General features: G+C 41.6%; 2 protein-coding genes across 4 annotated transcripts; both read left to right on the plus strand.

The window, feature by feature from the left end:
* The first annotated feature begins 1,046 nt into the window (after positions 1–1,046).
* On the plus strand, positions 1,047–14,753 carry LOC115048872 (poly [ADP-ribose] polymerase tankyrase-1). Of its 2 annotated transcripts, XM_029510701.1 has the most exons (28): positions 1,047–1,513; positions 2,133–2,357; positions 2,605–2,700; positions 3,180–3,216; positions 4,028–4,103; positions 5,535–5,555; positions 7,234–7,328; positions 7,425–7,491; positions 7,851–8,037; positions 8,158–8,279; positions 8,487–8,578; positions 8,985–9,063; positions 9,153–9,324; positions 10,395–10,474; positions 10,610–10,755; positions 10,875–11,040; positions 11,130–11,349; positions 11,443–11,552; positions 11,800–11,988; positions 12,241–12,487; positions 12,634–12,716; positions 12,923–13,043; positions 13,222–13,319; positions 13,433–13,507; positions 13,708–13,813; positions 13,961–14,147; positions 14,348–14,504; positions 14,612–14,753. In XM_029510701.1, exons 1-28 carry the CDS (start codon positions 1,057–1,059, stop codon positions 14,696–14,698), a joined length of 3,798 nt encoding a protein of 1,265 aa, XP_029366561.1. In that variant the 5' UTR covers positions 1,047–1,056; the 3' UTR covers positions 14,699–14,753. The 2 variants fall into 2 exon arrangements, with proteins under 2 accessions (XP_029366561.1, XP_029366562.1); XM_029510702.1 differs by lacking the exon at positions 5,535–5,555.
* Positions 14,754–16,019: 1,266 nt separating this feature from the next.
* idua (alpha-L-iduronidase) lies at positions 16,020–22,256 on the plus strand. Of its 2 annotated transcripts, none has more exons than XM_029511316.1 (14): positions 16,020–16,319; positions 16,852–16,992; positions 17,068–17,150; positions 17,282–17,393; positions 17,524–17,615; positions 17,968–18,170; positions 18,350–18,529; positions 18,960–19,176; positions 19,728–19,937; positions 20,068–20,189; positions 20,611–20,736; positions 21,243–21,319; positions 21,530–21,630; positions 21,760–22,256. In XM_029511316.1, exons 1-14 carry the CDS (start codon positions 16,039–16,041, stop codon positions 21,858–21,860), a joined length of 2,046 nt encoding a protein of 681 aa, XP_029367176.1. In that variant the 5' UTR covers positions 16,020–16,038; the 3' UTR covers positions 21,861–22,256. The 2 variants fall into 2 exon arrangements, with proteins under 2 accessions (XP_029367176.1, XP_029367175.1); XM_029511315.1 differs by having other exon boundaries at positions 16,022–16,319; positions 17,282–17,389; positions 17,520–17,615.
* The last annotated feature ends 4 nt before the right edge of the window (positions 22,257–22,260 follow it).

The following is a 22,260-nucleotide window of genomic DNA, read 5'->3' on the forward strand; positions in this document are numbered from 1 at the left end:
CAGTACGTCTGTGTGGGTGTCTCCAAGCGGAGCTGCTATTTTGGGTCTGGTGTGAGCAGCACACACAAGCCTCAGAAGCTAGGTGATGTGGATTTGATAACACGCAGTCTGTCCCACTTCTCTTCTCAGAGATCTGTCACAAGTGTGTGAATCATTGTTAAGCGTGACATTCTTGGTTCAACAAATAGAAAGATACTAAACTAAATCCAATAGTACGGGTGTTACACCTGCTGTCTGAAAATGAAAAGCTTCTCCAAAGAACTATTTTGTTTTGGGTTTTTTTTTTTTTTTTACAGAAGAGAGACTCAAATTCTATGATTTTACCCTCCACTGTATTAAAAAAACATACCTCATGTACAAAATGTAATTATGTGAAATTAAATTACCGGTGTGTTTTTCTGCCCAAAAAGACTTGGGATTCAACTTTAAAATTAAGCCTTTACATGAAAAGTTGATTTGTTTACAATAGAAACAGGAAGCCTCAACCTGTACGTATTTTGTAGGCTTCATTTTGATGATGAATCAAATAAGTACAAAATGAGTGAGAAGAGCAAGGCTGAAATGTTGCAGCACCTTCATTTGAACGTCTGTGTTCTTTGTCAGGACGTTGAGCATAGAAGTCGATATTGTATTCTCTGACCACAGAAAAAGTTTTCTGATCATTGAGGGAGATGTTTGTAGTTCAGTGTTACACTGCCACCAGCTGGCCGATCACTATTATTAGGGTTATGTGTCAGTTGTGACAAAAAAAACAGCAAGTTTGCCTACTGTATTATCTCTGAATGGTGTTCTGTGTATGTGGAGGAGAATATAAAATGTTAAAAAGCTGAATTAAAGATGTACAAATGCAGAGATTTGATTCGAGGAAATCCTGATATACCAGATGTGAGGTATGAAAACGATGGTTCCTGTGATCTGACGGTGTGCTGTCAGCCTTCCTTCGGAAACACTTTGAATCTGGGGGGTTCTCCTGTGAGAGTAAACAGCTGACAGGAAACACGACTACTTTCACCGGAAAGGAGGCGCAGCTCTTGTTGTAGCCTCAGAGCTGCTGTAATGGCGGTTCCCCGTCGTTCCTCGCAGCAGCAACAACAGCAGAGTACCTTACAGTCTCCGCCGAGAAACAGCTCCATTTCGGGAGCTCCTCCGGCCTCTCCGCCGATGGCTCTGCTCACCTCGGCCGTCGGAAGCCCGGAGAGTGAACGGGAATGCAGCGGAGGCATCGACATGGCCACGGCCTCCCCGGACCTGCCAGCCCCGGTCCTGGCGAGCAGTGCGAGCTCCACCACCACCACCACCACCTCCGGCGGCGGCGGCAGCAGCGTCTCCAGCCCCGGCTCGGGAGCCGCCAGCCCCACCGACGGCAGCAGCGGGATCGGCGGGGCGTTCAGGGAGCTGTTCGAGGCCTGCCGTAACGGAGATGTGTCCAGAGTAAAGAGGCTTGTGGACTCGGTGAACGTAAACGCGAAGGACATGGCTGGTCGAAAATCAACCCCCCTTCATTTCGCTGCGGGTGAGCTAAGCTAACCATACCACGGCTCTGATATAACGGAGAGTTGACCGTCGGTGCTGTGTTTTGGTAGACGTGTTTACTCCTCATCGTTTGTTGAAGACGCGTAATCTTCGGATGAGCTTAAATGGAAGAACAATTCATCACAACTCGATTTATAGCTAATTAGCAAAACAGCTCATTTGTCGCTCTCCACTTTTATTATTAACCACCGTCAACATCTCTGCTCCATTGCGCAAAGCCAGCAAAACAAAAACAAACCACCCCTGCTTTGGCTCGGTGAAAGAGCACCGATATTTCCTGATTAATGGGAAAAACAAACGGTGATCAGTGTATTTTTTTACATTTTGTGTTCAGTTTGTGGTAGCTTAGGTTGTCAACAAATAAATGCGAACCAATGGCGTCACGGCTACACAATGTGTTGTTGCAGCGGTTAAAAGATAAGTTTTATGTTTTAATTCAATGATGGATATGTACTACTACATTCATTTCTAACTGAGACGTACAGTTGTGATCTCATCTGAAACTATTTTAGATGGTGTAACTTGGTCAGCTTTGAATGGAACATTAAAAAAAAAAAAAAAAAAAAGCTACATTTAAATGTATTTATATCCTCTTTCAGGTTTTGGCAGGAAAGATGTGGTGGAGCATCTCCTGCAGACAGGGGCCAATGTTCATGCCAGGGATGATGGAGGACTTATCCCCCTGCATAATGCCTGCTCGTTCGGTCATGCAGAAGTTGTCAGCCTCCTCTTGTGTCAGGGCGCAGACCCCAACGCCAGAGACAACTGGAACTACACTCCCTTACACGAGGCCGCCATCAAGGGAAAGATAGATGTGTGCATCGGTAAAGATCCCTGCCAACCACTGTCCAACCACAGGCATCTCTGCAAATCAGATTCTTGTTTTTTGAGTCTGTGGTAGATTTATGGGTCTTTAGTTGCAATTTGTTCAGCATTCTCAGAAAGAATTTGAAACAAAGGATTCTGAAGTATGTGAGTGCCCGAGGGAGAACAGCAAACAGTGAGAAAATCTCTGCTATGTCTCTAACTGATGTCTTTTTTTTTTTTTAAATCTACACTTGTCTCACTCAGTGTTACTCCAACATGGAGCTGATCCAAACATCCGCAACACAGACGGCAAATCTGCTCTGGATCTAGCTGACCCATCAGCAAAGGCTGTTCTCACAGGTCAGAGCCTCTCAGCTGCTTATCTACTTCATTTACATTTTAAACATTTGACTTTCACAGTGACACACGAGCTCTGGACTAAAGACAGTCTCTGTAAGCAGAGAGTCCTCACTGAATGTAGCCAGTCCTCAAAATGTAATGGTCAGATAAACTGCATTAACATAAGAACTTTAACATATTACTGTCCTATCATCGGTCAACCACGGTTGACTCAATCATGGCCTATTTTTGTGTATCTGTGGAGCAACCCCTTGTAACTGTTGTATGGCCTAAAATATGCAGTACCTCTATCAACACTGTAACTTTTTCCACTTGAACAACGTGTAAAGGCACAGCGAATTCTCGAAGGCCCTATCAATGCCACAAACCACATAATGCATTCATCCACAGAGGAAATGTGTGCAATAACAGCTTACATACCACAAAAAAAATAATCTTGTGCTTACATTCTGTCTAACCTCTGTTTTATTTTGATTCAGGTGAATACAAAAAGGATGAACTTCTGGAAGCAGCAAGGTGAGTGTTGCTCTAACTGGACACTACTCTCATTTCCTGTAGGCCTGAGACATAAAACTGCATTTTCAGCTGTTTTCTCTCTTTCTCTCTGGGGATGTTCATAGCTATATATAAGATTCAGAGAGAAAAGCACTGCTTGACAGTTTTATAACCATGTGACTGTATCCTTGGATATTACATGTTTATATACAATTACAGGTTTAAATCAAGCCATGTGATTGGTTGATAGGTGTTATGTAATTAGTGCACTGTACAACTTTCATGTCAGATTGCTTTTCACAGACTGGTATCACTCTGCAACTGACAAGTAACAGACAGGAAAACAAACGGACTAGCTAGTGGTTGTTAAACAACAATAGAAACTTAAACTAAAAAAAGACACAGTGGAAACAACATGGGGCACTTACAAAAGACCGGGTAGGCAAACATGGAGAAAAGCTTGTTCGTCTGTTGCATAGCAACCCCTGCACATTATGTACAGGCAGCCAGGAAGACCTACATACTTCATAAGTGTTTTATAAAATTAATAGTTCACTTCTTACTGTGGAAGGAGTTATTATATTGCAGGTAAAGGGAGTGGTTTGTCCCAACGCGAAGCAGATTATTAGAGGCCCCCTCCACAGCCTGTCATTAGCTATTGCTTAAACATAGCAGTATAAAGCGCATGAGAGTAACAGAGGTAGTTCTTAATTTCTAGTATCCTGTAAAACATTTAGATTATGGAATGCAGTTTTTCCATTTAAAATATCCCTGGGGATATTGAATTTTACAGGGAACGCTTTGTGACATCATCCCTTTCATGTATTAACAGGAGTGGAAATGAAGAAAAGTTGATGGCACTGCTGACTCCGTTAAATGTCAACTGTCATGCTAGTGATGGCCGCAAGGTAAATGAATCACTGGTACCACATCACACCAGACAAGATAACTTTCACAGCAGTGTTGTTACGTGTTTTGCAGAATTGGTCATTATACTGTATTATAAAAGTAGCACCAAGGTCTGAGTCAGACAGCATGTGAGTAGTCTGATTATGGCTGGATTAGTTTTGTATGGTGCACATTATAAAGAGGATTTATATCATTGGATTTGTGAGAGGCTGGTAATGGGGATCACAGCTGATGTTTTTCTTTCTCAAATTATGCATGTGTGACTTTCATCAGACCATCCTTGAAATCTATTTACACCTATTGTAACCTCGCAACTTTGCCAAGCTCATTAATCGTTTGCTGTATGTGGGACTTCTGCTTTTAATCCTTTATCCTTGTTTTTTTGTGTTACTGTTTTGTCACCATAAGAAAACTTTCTCATTTTTCTTTTCATTTCCTGACGTTAAAGTACAGACCACTAATTTATACACAGTTAAATAATTTAGTTAATTGTTTTTCAGCATGTTTGGATCATGTATCTTGACAGAACTATGTTTTTCTTCTTCCCAATGATCACTTTTCAATGTTATATGCTGCAGCAAAGCTATTTGTGCTCTTGAAATCTATTTAGGTCCACAAGGATCCATTCCGATAATATAAAAAGACATCAATCTATGCGTGTCCAGCAGTTTCTTTTTATAGTTAATTTCTCTTTTTAATTTCTAGTGTCTCCCTTGAACTCAATTCATGTTATTGGAACAAACTTATTTTTCTGACATACATTTTTTTCCTCAATTGGGGGATGGAATTGAATGATAAATGTAAATATACTAAGGAGAACAAATTGTGCAGTTTTCTTTTTTTCTTTTTTTTTTCATCAATCAGCATAGCTAGTTAGGGTGTAAGATTGTGTTTGCATTTCATTTCCAGCTGAAGTGAAACTTTTTTTTGTCTTTCTTGGCGAAATAATTTCCTGTCTTATATTTTTGTACTTTTGTAATTAACTCAAAAAAAGTATAGTTACCAACTCCACTGTGCCAGAAACGTCTAGTGTCTGTACCATTACATTAGCATTAGCTCATTGCTAACCACATTTTCTTCACCAGCAGTTAAAGTATTCCTGCTTTCCTGCCTCATTGGCAGTTCATTCAGAGTTTGCATGTTCTAAGCCAGAGTGCCAATCTACATTTGGCTGGGTACCATTAACCAGTCCTTTCCTTTTCACAAAGCCTGAGAGAAAATGAGGAGAAGTCACACTTGCTCTCTGGCTATCTACCTCTCTGCCCTGGTGTCACATTTCATTTCCAGCCATGTTTGATGGATCACACAGGGATTTATAACTACAGCTTGTGTTTCATTCAGTTAGGAAGGGAGAAAGGAATATCTGTGTCATTTTGTAATTTTTGTTTCGTTTTGTTTTCCGTGTGACTCTGGCAACATTTGTCGATCAGTCAACATCCCAAAAAATGCTGGTAAGTTGACCTATATAACGGCCACCTGATTGATGCACTGTTGTGATCTTTTTTTATTATTATTATTTGTTTGTTTTATTCTTTTAATCCATTGTTTTTATTTGACCAATGAGCTGGCTGTCACTTGTAATTGCACATCGTGGACCTGGGTGTACGGGTCACTCATGTATCCTTCCCTGATGCTCCTCTGTGAGTGAGTGTGCCTGTGTGTGAGTTAGTGAGCGTGAGTGAGAGTGCGTGGCATGTGACTCAGTGAGTGAGTTGGGTTGGTGTCTTGGTGACAGTTCATCTTTTTGGATTTGGAGAGGAGCTCAAAATGTCCACTGCCTGCTCTCTTCAGCGTCTGTCCTTTCCACTGCACACTCACCCACACTTCTCCAACTCTTTCAGTCACTGCTCTTAAGTCAGTCTGTGATTTGGCTTTTAATTGTTCTTTTTTATTTTATTTTTTTTTAATTGTTGGATGATGATCACTCATGCATGTCTGAAGGCCTGCCCCACTGCATTTTGTCAAGTGAATCCTGAATACATGTCTGTGAAATTTGTCTCTACTTCACGTTCCCTCTTGGGTCAATTTGTATGCAACAATGAATGGATTACATTTCATCTGTGGTTCTAGTGCTATGCTAACCCCCATGGAAATGACTTTTGATTTCTATCTATTGCTTTTTTCATCCCACACTGAATGATTACTTTGTGATTCAAGTGTTTTGACGGTCTGATTTTATCACTGTCGCTTGCAATCTAACAGCTGCCTGGCTTTTTTGGCTATACTATATATACTTTGGCTATAATATAAAGGCATGGAAATTTAAATGAATGATGTCCCTCCTTTTTGATTATAAGCTTGACATGAGCTAGACCTTAAAGTACCAAACAAATGCCCCTGGAGTTTGGATTTGCAGCTTTGCTTTGACTGTTTATTTTTTCTTGGCTGAACTTAAGCCATTTGTCTTAATCTTCTTAATGGCTTGCAGAGATGCTTTGTCAAACAATTAACCTTTGACCAGTCCTTATGCTTAAATTACCTTGCTTATTGTAGCTTTGTGTCCTACTATGGTTGAGGTTCAATAGCATTTCATCAAATCTATTTACTGAAAGTTAAGCTAAAAATAAACATACATTTGGTTAAGAGCTGAAAGTCAGTGATTAGCATCCAAAGAAGTGTTTCCCAGATATTGTTTAGAGAACATGTCTTCTTGCCATCATAAAAATCCAAAGGACTGGATTGAAAATGAACTGACTATTTTATCCCAACCATAATTCCTCAGCAGTCATTTTGAATTTCATTCTCTAACAGTTACATCTGTCTGTTCTTTCTTGCCAGCTCACTACATAAAACTCCCTATTAAACCTCACAGCCTTTGTTTTATTTTGCTAAAATTGTTCAATGGAAGTCGAGGTAGATGAGGAAATATTTTAAAGTTGCTTGTTGTCAGAAACAATATGGACGACAAATGATTATTTTTTAAAAACATTTTTTGCTGCTGGATTTGCCCACAAACTCCATTGACCTTGCATCATATCATCCATTCATCTGCAACTCACTGAGCATAGCCTGCCATAGCACAATGCTTCTGGCCCTAATCAGCCGCTTGCTCCTGTGGCCATCGATGGCAGTGCACATTAACGCAGCCAGCGATCTGCATATGCTATAACAGCTTCTCCTCTCTTTCAGTCAACACCACTCCACCTAGCTGCTGGCTACAACCGGGTCCGCATCGTTCAGCTGCTTCTCCAGCACGGAGCCGATGTTCATGCCAAGGACAAAGGGTGAGACATCGTGGACGTATGAACAAGAAAATTTGTCATTCCGTTTTTGTTTGTTTTTTTTGTTTTTTTTATCGTCTAACTGTTTTGTCCTTGCAGTGGCCTGGTGCCTCTTCACAACGCTTGTTCATATGGGCACTTTGAAGTGACAGAGCTTCTGCTTAAAGTAAGCCTCAGTCATTATTACATAAGTCTGCATAGGTTTGAATGCAATTTTTGGGTGATTCGTTCGAGTAAGATCAAGCTCTGTCAGCATATAGACAGTAGCAATCAAACGTTTGGGCAGGCCTTGTTCAAACTTTTGATTGGTACTGCAAGTAGAAGTATTACTGTTATCACAGTGTGTCTTTAAGTTGAAAAAAAAACTTTATTAAATGATACTTCTTAGGTACATCAGGGTTAGGATTGTCTGTTATATCAAATAGATTTTTATACCTTCACAGTCACAAGCAGGGATAAGCAAACACATTTTTCATTTCTTGCTGTATACATATCCTCTTGTCTGATGTGTTGCTGTCTCTGCAGCATGGAGCCTGTGTGAATGCCATGGACTTGTGGCAGTTCACGCCTCTCCACGAAGCAGCATCTAAAAACAGAGTGGAGGTCTGTTCCTTGCTGCTGAGCCACGGGGCGGATCCCACCCTGCTAAACTGTCACAGTAAGAGCGCTGTAGACATGGCCCCCACCCCAGAGCTTAAAGAAAGGCTCACCTGTGAGTTTTCACTAACACACATTTTTTCATCTATGCAAAAGCAACAATACTCAATAATGAAAAATACATATATTTTTTATTTGTTTATTTATTTATTCTTTCTATCTCTCTTCTGTGTAGATGAGTTCAAAGGTCACTCGCTGCTGCAGGCAGCCCGGGAGGCAGACATGGCCAAAGTGAAGAAGACATTGGCTCTGGAGATCATCAGCTTCAAACATCCTCAGACCAATGAGACAGCTCTGGTCAGAATCAAGTCACTTTAATTTTTGAATAATGAGTGAAAATTAAAATAATGTATTACTAGAGGCACTGCCAGTCCTGGTAGAGCGCTGTTGGTTACAAATATTGTTTATGCCCAAAATATCCATCCCTGATTTCAAAGTTTTTATCATATGGACATGGTTCCAGCAGCACCGTCTTAAGACTCACTTCATGTTTGTCTATTTCAGCACTGTGCTGTCGCTTCCCCACACCCTAAGAGGAAGCAGGTGACAGAGTTGTTGCTGCGTAAAGGTGCCAACATTAATGAGAAGAACAAAGAGTGAGTCCGCACAACATTTAGTTTTTTGCGTTTTATTTCATTTCATTTATTCATTCCAATCAAGTGTTTGGAAAGGAGCAGGGTGAAGAAAACCAATAATACCTGCTCCTTTCTTAAAGCAATTAACTGTTTACATCAGATGAGTTGCCATCAAAAAAGAACAAAAACAAATCCAAAATCCATAAATACAGTTGTTTCATCACATATTTTATATAACTTTCCTATTCTCTTCTTATACAGGTTTTTAAACTGAAAAATATTTGTGCAGCTCTTCTCCTCCATCAATTTTAATTTATACATATCTTGCTCATGCATTTATTCATTTTCAGCAGAAACAAAACATATCCATTACTCCAGTATTGCCCTGAATCATAAACAGTGATGATTGGTGTATGTTGTCTTTCAGCTTTATGACTCCCTTGCATGTTGCTGCCGAGAGAGCTCACAATGATATACTGGAGGTTCTGCAAAAACATGGAGCAAAGGCCTGTTGATTCATTTAACTTTTCAACTGGAATGTGTGTTTTTATCTGAACATCTTGCTGAAGCCTGACTCCACCCCCTCTGACTGCAGGTGAATGCTGTGGACACACTAGGTCAGACAGCTCTTCACAGAGCTGCACTGGCTGGTCACATCCAGACCTGCAAGCTGCTGTTGAGCTATGGGGCCGACCCCTCCATCGTATCTCTTCAGGGTTTCACTGCTGCCCAGATGGGCAATGAGGCTGTACAACAGATTCTTAACGGTAATCACGCTCACGGCTCGTCTAGCTGTATGTCCTGGGTTTGGTTTAGTCTAAGTCTAAGAATTTAAATGCACAGTATTAACTAAGTTCAGCCAAGATTAGCCTGTTTTCTTAGTTCTTAATGTTTTTATTTTAACAAAAATGATCCTCATCCAAGCCAGCATTTTAGTGGCCCATTAAAGGTTATCTCTGCCTGCACGAACGTACCTGAATATCCCTGTCACATGGCCATGGAAATGCATGGTGCACTAAAATATGGCAGAAAATACTAGCAACCAGAAACAGCATTGGAGAAAAACTTGATCATAATTTTCTTTGGTTGGAGCAATGATGAGGTGACCTTAATACCAAAGTAAGATCAGTGGGAGGCTGTCATGGCAGTGACAGTGACAGATTGGGAATTGTCATTTAGCAAATATGATAACGTTTTTAGGAAAGATTGGTCAAACTAAAACAGTGTCTTTTATTTATGACCTTGAAAACTAGCCAACTTAAATTAGAATCAGAATTAACTTTATTGGAGTATGTATGTAAGTATGTATGGGCAAACAAGTAATTTGAGTTCTCTTTGTACATAAGTAAACAGAAGGATAACAAATTTAAAGACTTAAAACTGGCGTTTGAAAACTGAAACATACACTATATTGGCAATAGTATTCGCTCACCTGAAAAGTAAATAACTGATCTGAAGAATTTAGTGTGGGTGCATTTAATTTAATTCAAACAATTTCATTGGTCCACTGAAGTGACGCTAAATGTATTGGTGGCATGAAGCTCATTACCCGTAAAAATCCGTAAATTAGTCACATCATTGTTTAAGCCGCAGGGTTCGAAGCATGTGAAAAAAGTAGCAGCTTATCGCCCGGAAATTATGATAATAGGGTTTTATATGACGTTGGTTCATCCTTTGCAGCTATAACAGCTTCAAGTCTTCTGGGAAGACTTTCCATGAAGTTTAGGAGTGTGTAGATAAGGTCTCTACCAAATTAATTTCAGAGGGACCCATAAGATTTAAGCCCTTACCAGAGAATTTCATATGATGTATGTATGTATGTTTACTTTTTCCACAGAAAATGTTCCCACTCGTAATTCTGATGTGGACTACAGATTTCTCGAGGCAGCCAAAGCTGGAGATCTGGACACAGTGCAGGTAAGTTCCTCAATTCTTTAGGCTTTAAACCTTTCTTCAGTCTGCCAACATTGACATCACAATGCCTTCTCTATTTTATAACACAAACTCTCAGCTGAGAAATACTAATTGTCACATTGGCTCTCTGCATGGCAGCAACTTTGTACCCCTCAGAACGTAAACTGTCGGGACTTGGAGGGCCGCCACTCCACTCCTCTCCACTTTGCAGCTGGTTACAACCGTGTGGCTGTAGTTGAATACCTGCTGCATCATGGAGCTGATGTCCATGCCAAAGACAAGGGGTGAGTTCTACAACCACCATCTTACAATAGGTTCTGTAGTTTCTGTAAGGCAGGTATGTCAATACAGGGGTCACTCACTCCTGCATCATTAAGTGGTTTGAAATGTTTTCCTCCTCCAGTGGTCTTGTCCCTCTCCACAACGCATGCTCCTACGGTCACTATGAAGTGGCTGAGCTGCTGGTCAGACATGGAGCTTCAGTCAATGTGGCCGACCTGTGGAAGTTCACTCCGCTGCATGAGGCTGCAGCCAAAGGCAAATATGAGATTTGCAAGCTGCTGCTCAAAGTGAGGGTCCCCCATTGTCACCACTCACAAGTATTGTCATAAGTGTGAGTTTGTGTCTGTAATGACAATTTGTTTTTTAATCTTTTCAGCATGGAGCCGACCCCACCAAGAAGAATCGTGATGGCAACATGCCTCTGGACATGGTGAAAGACGGAGACACAGACATCCAGGACTTGCTAAGGGGTGACGCCGCTCTACTGGACGCTGCGAAGAAAGGCTGCCTGGCCCGTGTCCAAAAACTCTGCTCCCCAGAAAATATCAACTGCAGAGACACACAAGGACGCAACTCCACACCACTTCACCTTGCAGGTAGTTAATACTATCTGCTTTTTAAAAATTAGTTCAAATGTAGCACTAATGCAGAGTGTCCATTTTCATACTCTGATTCCTGTTCCTTCTCAGCTGGCTACAACAACCTTGAGGTGGCAGAGTATCTGCTGGAGCACGGGGCCGATGTCAATGCCCAGGACAAAGGAGGCCTTATTCCTCTTCATAATGCTGCTTCTTATGGGGTCAGTCTCAACTTAAACACTAACACATTTCTAATTAACCACAAATCATGTGAGTTCCACAGCTACACAAACTACAGGAACATCTGTTGTGACATTGGAACACTTAAAAATCTTTTTTTTTTTTTTTTTTTTTTTGTCTTCGAGCAAATACTAACTGTACATTTACCTGTACATTTAACCTATATCTTATATTTGATGGCTCAGACACTGTTTCTGACTTATCCTCTCTCAATTCTTTTCCTCACAGCATGTGGATATTGCAGCCCTTCTGATAAAGTACAACACGTGTGTGAATGCGACAGACAAATGGGCTTTTACCCCCCTCCACGAGGCAGCGCAGAAAGGTCGTACACAGCTTTGTGCACTGCTGTTGGCTCATGGAGCAGACCCCACCATGAAGAATCAAGAGGGCCAAACTGCTCTGGACCTGGCCACGGTAACAGCTTCTGTCAGCAGAGTAGACATTTCTATGATATTGACTCAGTATAGTGGTGGGTAAATACGTATATTTGTTTGTTTGGGATTTTCTTGTTTTGCTTTGTTTTTTTTTTTACTGTTTTCACTTGCTCCACAGTGTCTGACTGCTAGTTTTTATGCCACAAACTGACCAGTACAACTAGATGAGTCACAAAAGAATCTGATAGAAATAAATCAGGTTTCTTTCAACAAGTTTCCTCTGTTCCTGCAGGCTGACGACATCCGTGCTTTGCTGATGGCCGCCATGCCACCAGATGCCCTGCCCAGCTGCTTTAAGCCCCAGGCCACCGTGGTCAGCGCCACCGTCATCTCCCCTGCCTCCACACCATCATGTCTGTCAGCTGCCAGCAGCATAGACAACCTGGCCGGGCCCCTCACTGAGCTGGCTGCTGCCTCTGCTGCAGGCAACTCCGGAGTGGCAGACGGAGCCACAGGCACTGATCGCAAAGAAGGGGAAAGTATGTTGTGCTTTTAGAATTTAATTACTGGTCAGTTTGCAAAGATTATGAACACAGAACAATACAGGTCATTAGCAAGTCTGCTAACTGTGTTTTAAAATTATGAATTGTTTATTTTTCAACTTTTTGAACATCTGGTTCTCTAGTGACAATGCTGGACATGAACATAAGTCAGTTCCTGAAGAGCTTGGGCCTGGAGCACTTGAGGGACATCTTTGAGAGGGAGCAGGTCAGCCACCTTCACAATGCTTGACTGCTTTAAACATTTCGTATCACACTAGTATTCCATTTCTGTCTTCAGTCAAACTCATAAAACAGTTAAACATTATATTTTAAGGTGGTGACTTGAAAGAAACAGCCCAAAAGCACAAGACTAAGTTTCATTTACTTGCTGGTATAAATGTCTCATCCTGCTACATCATTTCCCCCTTCTAGATCACCCTGGATGTGTTGGCTGACATGGGTCACGAGGAGTTGAAAGAGATTGGAATTAATGCATATGGTCACCGACACAAGCTGATCAAGGGTGTTGAGAGGCTGCTGGGCGGCCAACAAGGTGAGGAAAAATCCTGGTTTGGTTTTCTTCATTTTGTTTGTTTTTCATTGGGGTTTGGGTTGTTGTTGTTGTTGTTGTTGTTTTTTGATCCCCCTTTACTTCAACTACTGGTCCCCAAAGTCAGATATTATCAAACCCTACACAAAGAAGATTAAAATTTTGACCATCTACTTTTCAGGTGCCAACCCATATCTGACATTCCACTGTGCCAACCAGGGCACCATCCTGATAGACCTCGCCCCCGATGACAAGGAGTACCAATCTGTGGAGGAGGAGGTGACTGGAGTTTACTCTATTTGTTTTTGATGCGCTTTAACTTTAATTCTGCAGACCAATGGCACGTTTTCATGTCTGACGCTAACATGGTGTTTTTGTTGTGCATCACTCAGATGCAGAGCACCATCCGAGAGCACAGAGACGGAGGCAACGCCGGTGGTGTGTTCAGCAGATACAACATTATCAAGGTGCTAACCAGCAGTCGCTCTGTTGTTGTCTGCTGTGCTCTGAGCAGCTTTTATAGGGACTATTTCTTTGCTAGATAACATTAATGAAAACTGAGTACACTAACCTGACCATATCTGTGTGAGTTGGCTTTTAAGCCGCATTGAAAACCAGATGTGATGGTCAGCATCTTGTTTGATACACATGAGTTTGTGTGCCGCAGATTCAAAAGGTGGTAAATAAAAAGCTGCGTGAACGTTACACCCACCGGCAGAAGGAGATTGCAGATGAGAACCACAACCACCACAATGAGCGGATGCTGTTTCACGGTAACAACACACAATCTTACACTAAGTTTTGTGTGTCATCACCAACTCTTTTCTTTTTATTCATCTGGCACCTATTTGTAATTTTGAGTACAGTGTGTCAGTGACTATAAATAACGTTATTCTGCCTGTTACCATGTCTTCCTTAAGGTTCGCCATTTATCAACGCCATCATCCACAAAGGCTTTGATGAGCGCCATGCCTACATAGGAGGGATGTTTGGAGCAGGAATCTATTTTGCGGAGAACTCATCAAAGAGCAATCAGTACGTCTATGGCATCGGTGGAGGCACAGGCTGTCCAACGCACAAAGACCGCTCCTGCTACCTGTGTCACAGGTACTTTCGATTCAACATGAACTTTGACTATCACAGGTTACAAGCAATTTCAAACCAAACCACAACAGAGATGTCTTGGCTGCAAATGTGTTGTTTTTACTTTTTTTTGGTCTTTTCTTTTATCCTCTTTCTCTTTAATGAATTATCAAGCATTTATATTCAATATTGTACAACATTTTTCCTGCGGTTTCAAATCTTAGGCAAATGCTGTTCTGCCGGGTGACCCTGGGGAAATCCTTCCTACAGTTCAGTGCTATGAAAATGGCCCATGCTCCCCCAGGTCATCATTCAGTAATTGGGCGACCCAGCGTTAACGGGCTAGCCTACGCTGAGTATGTCATCTACAGAGGAGAGCAGGTAAGCAAAGCTTGCGCTACGTCTTCATCCTCCAGTAATATCAAGAGAAATACATTTACCAAATGCTGTCTCATGTTGCCTAATGTCTTGGTCTATCTTTCCTTCAGGCTTACCCAGAGTACCTCATCACCTACCAGATCCTTAAACCAGAGAGCACTGCCCAGTCTGCTGCAGGAGCTGAGCAGAAATCGTAGTTACTTTACGTCACAGAAGGACTTAATGCTCGTTATTTTCTCCTTTGTAATGCAAATGCCTGAACACCGTTTATTTACCAAGCACATTTCCAGTTTCCTGTCCAGTAGAATCCATGGTGACCAGTGCTTTGTGAACAGATATGCTGTATAATACTCTCCTACTTGTGGTGATGACACACTTTTTTTTTCTTTTCTTTTTTTTTTTTTTTTGCATCGGCTGCATGTTAATACAGAAGCATGTCAGGCCCAATAGCGTGTGTGGGTTACTTCTCCCTCCTCCTCACCAATCAGGAGGATGCTTGTAGAGACTTTGAAGTATCAGCATTAACAGTTTGCCACTCTTTGTCGCCTCACGCCTTGTGACTGGATAATCACCGATCTTTCACCCACACAAACACACACTAACTGTCAGAGCCTGAACTTTGTGAACTATTACTACCCCTCTGTATCTGGATTCATTCTTTACAGAATGGTTTCTGGTAACTGTGATTTTTTTTTTTTTTTTTTTTTTTTTTTTTTAATGCTAACACTACAATAACAGGTAACAATTCATTGTTGCTGTAGTGAAATGCTGGCTTTCCAAACTTTGACCCTAACAACACTACAAACACTGAACCAAGATGTTTTTAAGTGGTTTTATTCAGGGCTTGACACGTTTGATTGAAAAAAGGGCTCTCTGTCAAATCACAAGTGTTGAGACTATTTTATTGTCATTACAATATTGATTTGTATGAGAGAGAACGTGTGATAAGCAGCTTAACACAATGTAAGGCATCATAATGGCACGGGGCATGGATGTTGTACATTAAAAGCATTATATATGACTGTGCTATATGCTGACGTGCTTGTGATGCCTTACAGGTCATCAAGGCCCCCCTGTCACCATGGTCTTACTCACAGATATCCCACGCATAAGGATTTGCACTTTTACATAGAAACCTATTTAAGTTATTTTGAATTTAAATTGCAAATATGCGGGAAAAATATTTGTACAGGTTGTGTAAATGGTTATGTATAACTCTTGCTGTTTAACAGTACTGTTTCGACTGTAAATGACATCTTTTTCTTTTTTTCATGCCTTCTTGATTCTCCCAACTTTTTTTTAAATAAATGTTCCATTAACAGTTTCTCGTTTAGTGTTTATTTTAAAATCTTGCAGTCCGATCAGTTTTAGATTCTCTCTTAGCTGTACATGACATCACATGAAGTTTGAGAAGCAAAAAGCCTTACCTGCCCATGTCATCAAAGACTACAACAGCGTCGCATGCTATAAACGTCATCGTGCTCAGCTGACTTGGTCATGCAGCTGCTGTGCGCACTGTGAAGTTTTATCTTCTCTTATGGTCGAGTTGTTTTTTTTTTTTTGTTTTTGTAGCATACTCGTTGTCACATGTTTGCGGTTGAAGCCGATCTATGTGTGCCGATCTCGCATCGTTTTATCGCCACTTCAGCGACACACAAAGTTGCGATGCTCGGTCGCAGACATGCGGTGGAGAACCGTTTGTGTCCTGGTTTTACTTCTTCGCGTAGCTGAAGCTGCCGGGGGTTCAGTCGAGATCACAGTCGATGCGGACACACCAGTGGCGGAACTCAAACACTTCTGGAGGAGTACCGGCTTCTGGTAGGTCCGCAGGAAAGTCCTGCTCACTGCCGCTGTCCCTGAAGCAGATCCGCGCCGAGCACAGCTGTTGTTGACCTTCTGAAACGAGTGTGGGTCTGTTTATGTTTGGGGTGTGCGTTTCCAGCGAAAATAGTCCACTCTCTTTTATAACGACAAAACGATGGTTGCATACATTTTTCGATTGTTCCAAAAGTTGTTTGATTGATTGAAAACCCTCCAACATCCCTAATTCATACGGCGAATGTATAGGAAAACCTCTGGGATCAATAAAATCTCCAAAATAATGCCCAGTCACCTCAGCATCGCCAACAAAACCAAGACACTTTCTAAAAAGTAATGTTTTTTCATTAGAGATTAATATATTCTTCAATGGCCACAACAACCGTCTTTTTCAAACGACAAACGTGTTGACAGCTCACTCTGAGGTCTACATATTAAATCTGTGAGCTGATGTGTTCAGCGTGTCTTCAGTATGTGTTTGATGGTATCTGTGCATCACAAAGTGAAACAGGAAGCTGTTGTTTGGGTCCAGCCCCCCTCTCCCTCACACACAGGCCCACCAGTTCGACCTGAGCGTAGACCAGCAGCTGAATCTGGCCTACGTGGGCTCTGTCCCACATGGAGGGATCCAGCAGGTCAGGATTCACTGGATGTTGGAGCTGGTGACCGCACAGTAAGTATAAATGACGATGCGTTAGGACATGTGGTGATAGTTTGCGGCTGATCTGGTCTGATTTTGTGCCTGTAGAGAGATCGGAGGACAAACTCAGTACGACTTCACCAAACTGGACCAGCTGATAGCGCTCTTGTGGGTCAATGGGCTTCAACCAGGTCAACACTGCACATTCTTCTGCGCATTTTTCATGTCGCCTTTCTTCCAAATGCATTGTTTTTACCTCATACTTTCAGGCAGAAGTCACAGCGGAGTTCTATATGTTTTTTCTCCCACCATTGCCCTTCAGGTTTTGAACTGATGGGCACTGTCTCTAACTACTTCACTGACTTTGAGGACAAATCACAAGTGGTTGAATGGAGGAATCTGATTCATCACATTGCCAAGAGGTACATCGGTGAGTATGTTTTTTTTCTACAGGCACAGGCCAAAAACAGTCTGAACAATGAATTAGGTCAGAAATCCTTTTTCTCTTCCACTGTTCTATTGAAAACATTTTTTGATCAAGTTTAAATGCTTTAAACCAGACAGGTATGGCCTGGGGAGAGTTTCTCAGTGGAACTTTGAAACGTGGAACGAGCCCAACAACCACGACTTTGATAATCTCACCGTGTCAGTTCAGGGTAAAGCCTGATACACACACGCACAGATGGTAGCAGTTATTTTTCTTAGAGTGGAATTTCAAGGAAAAAAAATTGTTCCCATCAATTTTGTGCTCATTAATAATACTTAAGTGTTTATATTATCTATATATTCTAAAACATGCTGGCTAATAGTTGCACATTTGAACTATTATCAGACACATATATAAGGAAAAAGATTACAATTCTCTAACTGCAATATGATTAATAGTGCTGGAATAGTACAACCATTTCCGTGCAGCCAACAATTTGTTCACAGAGTCTCAGTATGGCCTGAAAAAACCAGACACATCAATGCTGTGCCCTTGAACAGACCTCTGGTTCTTCTCTTTAGGTTTTCTAAACTACTATGACGCATGTTCAGAGGGTCTGCGGGCTGCCAGCGATCTCCTCAGGTTCGGGGGGCCAGGAGACTCCTGTCATTCTCCACCACACTCCCCATACTGCTGGGCCATGCTGCAGCACTGCTACAATGGCACCAACTACTTCACAGGGGAGACCGGGGTCAGGATCGACTTCATCGCCCTGCATAAGAAGGTGCACCAACAGTTTACCAAGAACATCCTGGGCTTCTTCTAGTCAGGACTGAAAGTGTTTCAAAATAAAGATTTAAATAATTTGTATTACAAGACTTTTTCGCAATTGAGTGGCATTTTTTTTAGTTTCGTTAATCGGTGCAGTTTTCTAAAAGCTGACTTTCTGCCACTGTCCGTCAGGGAGGAGGCCACTCGCTGCCCATCCTCCAGCAGGAGATCCAGACAGTGCAGGAGATCCAGGAGCGCTTCCCCCGGTTCCACAGCCTCCCTGTTTACAACGATGAGGCCGATCCTCTGGTGGGCTGGTCCAGACCTCAGGAGTGGAGGGCGGATGTGACCTACGCTGCCATGGTGGTGAAGGTGAGGTGAAGGGATAAAGAGCAGCAACATCAAAAATAAGTACAAGTGCAGAACAAATGATGTACTTTAAAGGCAGCTGGAGGTTCAAATTCCTTCTTATTTACATTCATAATCACGTTCATTTTCTGTATGCCTTTAATACTATGTTTTCTGAATATGTGACAGTTTTATTGGCTGAAGCTAATTTCGAAAACAATGTCTACTTTTAATTGTTAAAAATTTGACAACATTCATAATTGCAAAATATGACATAAGAGATAAAAAAAAAAATTACAGAGTGACACAAAAAGCCGATTTAGAGCAGCGGCCAATATGAGCTTGTCTGTCTGCGTGCAGTTTACTCTATACACAGGTCATGTAGCATCACTTTGGATTTTCATGTATTGATCTTGTGATAGAAATATTAAATTAGCCTCCATTCCCTCAACAGGTAATAAAACAGCACCAGGATGTGTTGATGGCAGAACCCAAAATCACCATCAACTACACCCTGCTGAGCAACGACAACGCCTTCCTCAGCTACTACCCACACGCCTTCACCCAGCGCACACTGACAGCTCGCTTCCAGGTCAACAACACACAGCCGCCTCATGTCCAGCTCATCAGGAAGCCTGTCCTCACCGTCATGGGCCTGCTGGCCTTGCTAGGTGACTGCCTCTTTGCTCCAGCACGAGTGAATCTGCAACTCTTTTTATCGCCGTCCCTCAGTCACACTGTCCTCTTTGACATTTTATTGATTTATGCAACTACCCCTCCAGGTGCACAATTGGCTACTAAATGCACAGCACATAATTGATAGTGGATTAAGAAGGCAAATTCATTTATACACTCAATTCAAGGACAAAGCGTGGTACATCTTTGTCAAACATGACTTGCACACAGTATGTGCTTTAGATGCACAAATACTTTTCCTTGTTGTTTAATACATGTTGATGTTTATCATGCAACGGGACCTAAAAGACAACAACAAAACCACACAGCACACCTGACATGTTCATCTTCAGGTAGCGCGGCCCATCTTGGCTGTTGTCCGTAGGGCTAGTTTTCTCAGGTTTTATGTGAGCGTCGGTGGAAATGTGTGAGCGAGGTGTAACAGGTGTAATTCACACACTTTTTAAAACGAGTGCTCAGGTCTGCAGAATGTTGTTGTTCCAGTCCTAGTCTAACGGCCCCTTCCTGTGTTTGATTTAACCTCCAGGAGAGACCCAGGTCCTGGCTCAGGTCCTGAACAAAGCAGGAACCAGCAACAGCACAGTGGGAGTTCTCGCCAGCCGCCACGAGCCCGTTATGCCGGGAGGCTCAGACAGCTGGCAGGCAGCAGTCCTGGTCTACAACAGTGACGACAACAACACCTCCACCAACACCGATGACATAACCGTCTCCCTCAAAGGACTGGCTGCACAGACAGGTCAGTCACAAATACTGTCAGATTGCATTTTATTAAGGATCAGAATATTTGTCTGATATCTGAAATCTACAGCACATTATTTCTGGAAATGGGCAGTCTGTTGTAGTCCAGTTTGTCGTTCTGCACCCAGGTCTTGTGTATGCCACCTATTACATGGACAACAATGTCACCAACCCGTCCCAGCTGTGGCAGAGCATGGGCAGCCCTGACTACCCCACAGCAGAGCAGTTCAGACACATCAGGGGTGTGCAGGTAAACAGGAAGCCTGGAGCATGTTATAAAGCTGAACCTCAGCACAAAAGTATCTCCAACATACAAATGTTTTATTACTTTGCATTATTATTTGCAATTCGGGTGCTTCGGAATCTAATTTAGATCATTGTGTCAGCTTTAGTATGAGTGTTACTGTGACTGGTTGCATACTGTGAACGTTGACTGTAATCAGTCCAAATGAAATATTGCAATGTTCTTTAAGATCAGTCAAGAAAAAGCAAAAGTTCGCCTAAAGCAGTAAAAAGGCTGACACAGAACATCCACTCAATGGATGAATACTACAATATTATATCTATCAGTTTATATTGTTTACCCTCCTTTAACAAATATGCCGTGATATAGTGTTCTGTCTGGGCTCCTCCGTATCATCTGGAAAAATGATGATGTGTCGTCATGTCAGGGCCCTCATGTTGACGGACCATGGGAAGTTCCCAAAGGGGACACTTTGATTCTAAGAGCCAAACTCTCTGTGCCGTCTGTTCTTCTCATCCATGTTTGTGCTCAGCCCAAAGCTGCACCAGACCAGGTTGGTGCCAACACACAAACACAATGTCGATTTAAAACAACTGTCTCCTTTGTTCTTCAGTTGAATCCCACTTTAAGCAGTCTCTGCAGGGGTTTGTCACTTTGTGACATTGAAGATGTGTTTCTCGATGTGTCACTTCAAACAAGAATTTCCCCAGTTAGTGAATTTGCAAATCAAGGAAATGATTTGATTTAAGTGTGAAGACTCTTAGGTTCCAGGTTTATTGAGTGATCTGCCAAACAGGGGAAGACTCCATAAATCTTGGGAAAAACTGCTTAGCAGTTATGTGCATGCATAATATTTCATGACATAACAATATACAATAACTGCAACAAACACAACTACATTTTACATTCTATTTAATGTCTATTCATTTTAGATTCTGTTTCTTTTCATTTTTTTATTTATTATTATACCTTCCCCTTGTGTTTCTGTGTCAATTCAAATGTTTTATACCAGCGACTCACAAAAAAAAAAACACATTATTTTAACTACCCTTTTATTAGGTTAATGGATTACGCTTCATCAGGATCACCAAAGGCCAAGTCCTGGTTGTCTGGTCTGATCACTGTATTGATTCCAAGTAGGTGCATATGATTGATTATTTCTCCATTTATGCATTTTCTCCCACAAAAAAACGTAATAGAGTGACAGCATGTACTGCGTCTTATGCAGAGGTCAGCACGTTACAGACAGTGTAATCCCCACTTCATGATGTTGTCATGCAGCAAAGGTGAACATGCAGTCTGCATAAAATTTTGCATTCGTCCGTTCCTTCTCTTTGTATTCGCAGGTGCATCAAAACATTTGAAGTTGAATTTTCCACAGGCGACAAGAAATTCAGCAGGATTAACGCACAGGACACCATTTTTACTTCATATGTTTATTCACCTGGTAAGGACTCCCAGCGCAATACTGAATTAAAATATGTGATCGCGCTAAAACCAAATCTTTCAAACTGTATTTTGGCATCATGACATGAAGCCAAAAAAGTAATTCATTACCCCGTATTGTGATCTGTAGTGGACCAAGAAGTTGCCGGTCTATACAGAGTTCGAGCTGTGGACTACTGGGGACGACCTGGGCCGTACTCACTGCCAGAGAAGTATTCAGAGGAGCAGTAGAGTAGTTTTCTAATGTGTTAATACTTTACCAGGAAGTCAAGGTGCAGATTATATTTGAATATGGCAGACATTATCCTTTCTTTTTGTAATTGTAAATCCCAAATGTGCGACTTGGTCCCTCAGCAATTTTCTACTTTTTTACCCCTCTATGGATCATTGGTTTCCAGTAAATAACCAAAACATGTCACAAAAATAAACAGTTACTGAAAGACGAACAATTTATGTATCTGTAAACAAGTTTTTACATCTGTATTATTATTATTATTAGTATTATTATTATTATTATTATTATTTGTATTTGAAATGCTCAGATTTCTATACAATGTATTTTATATAGTTTGTGTATCAAGCATTTAAGCTGCTTACAGGACTCCTTTTACAAAGACGGGGACAACAGCAC

This window comes from Echeneis naucrates, chromosome 9 (assembly GCF_900963305.1).
Source record: "Echeneis naucrates chromosome 9, fEcheNa1.1, whole genome shotgun sequence".
Lineage (NCBI taxonomy): Eukaryota > Metazoa > Chordata > Actinopteri > Carangiformes > Echeneidae > Echeneis > Echeneis naucrates.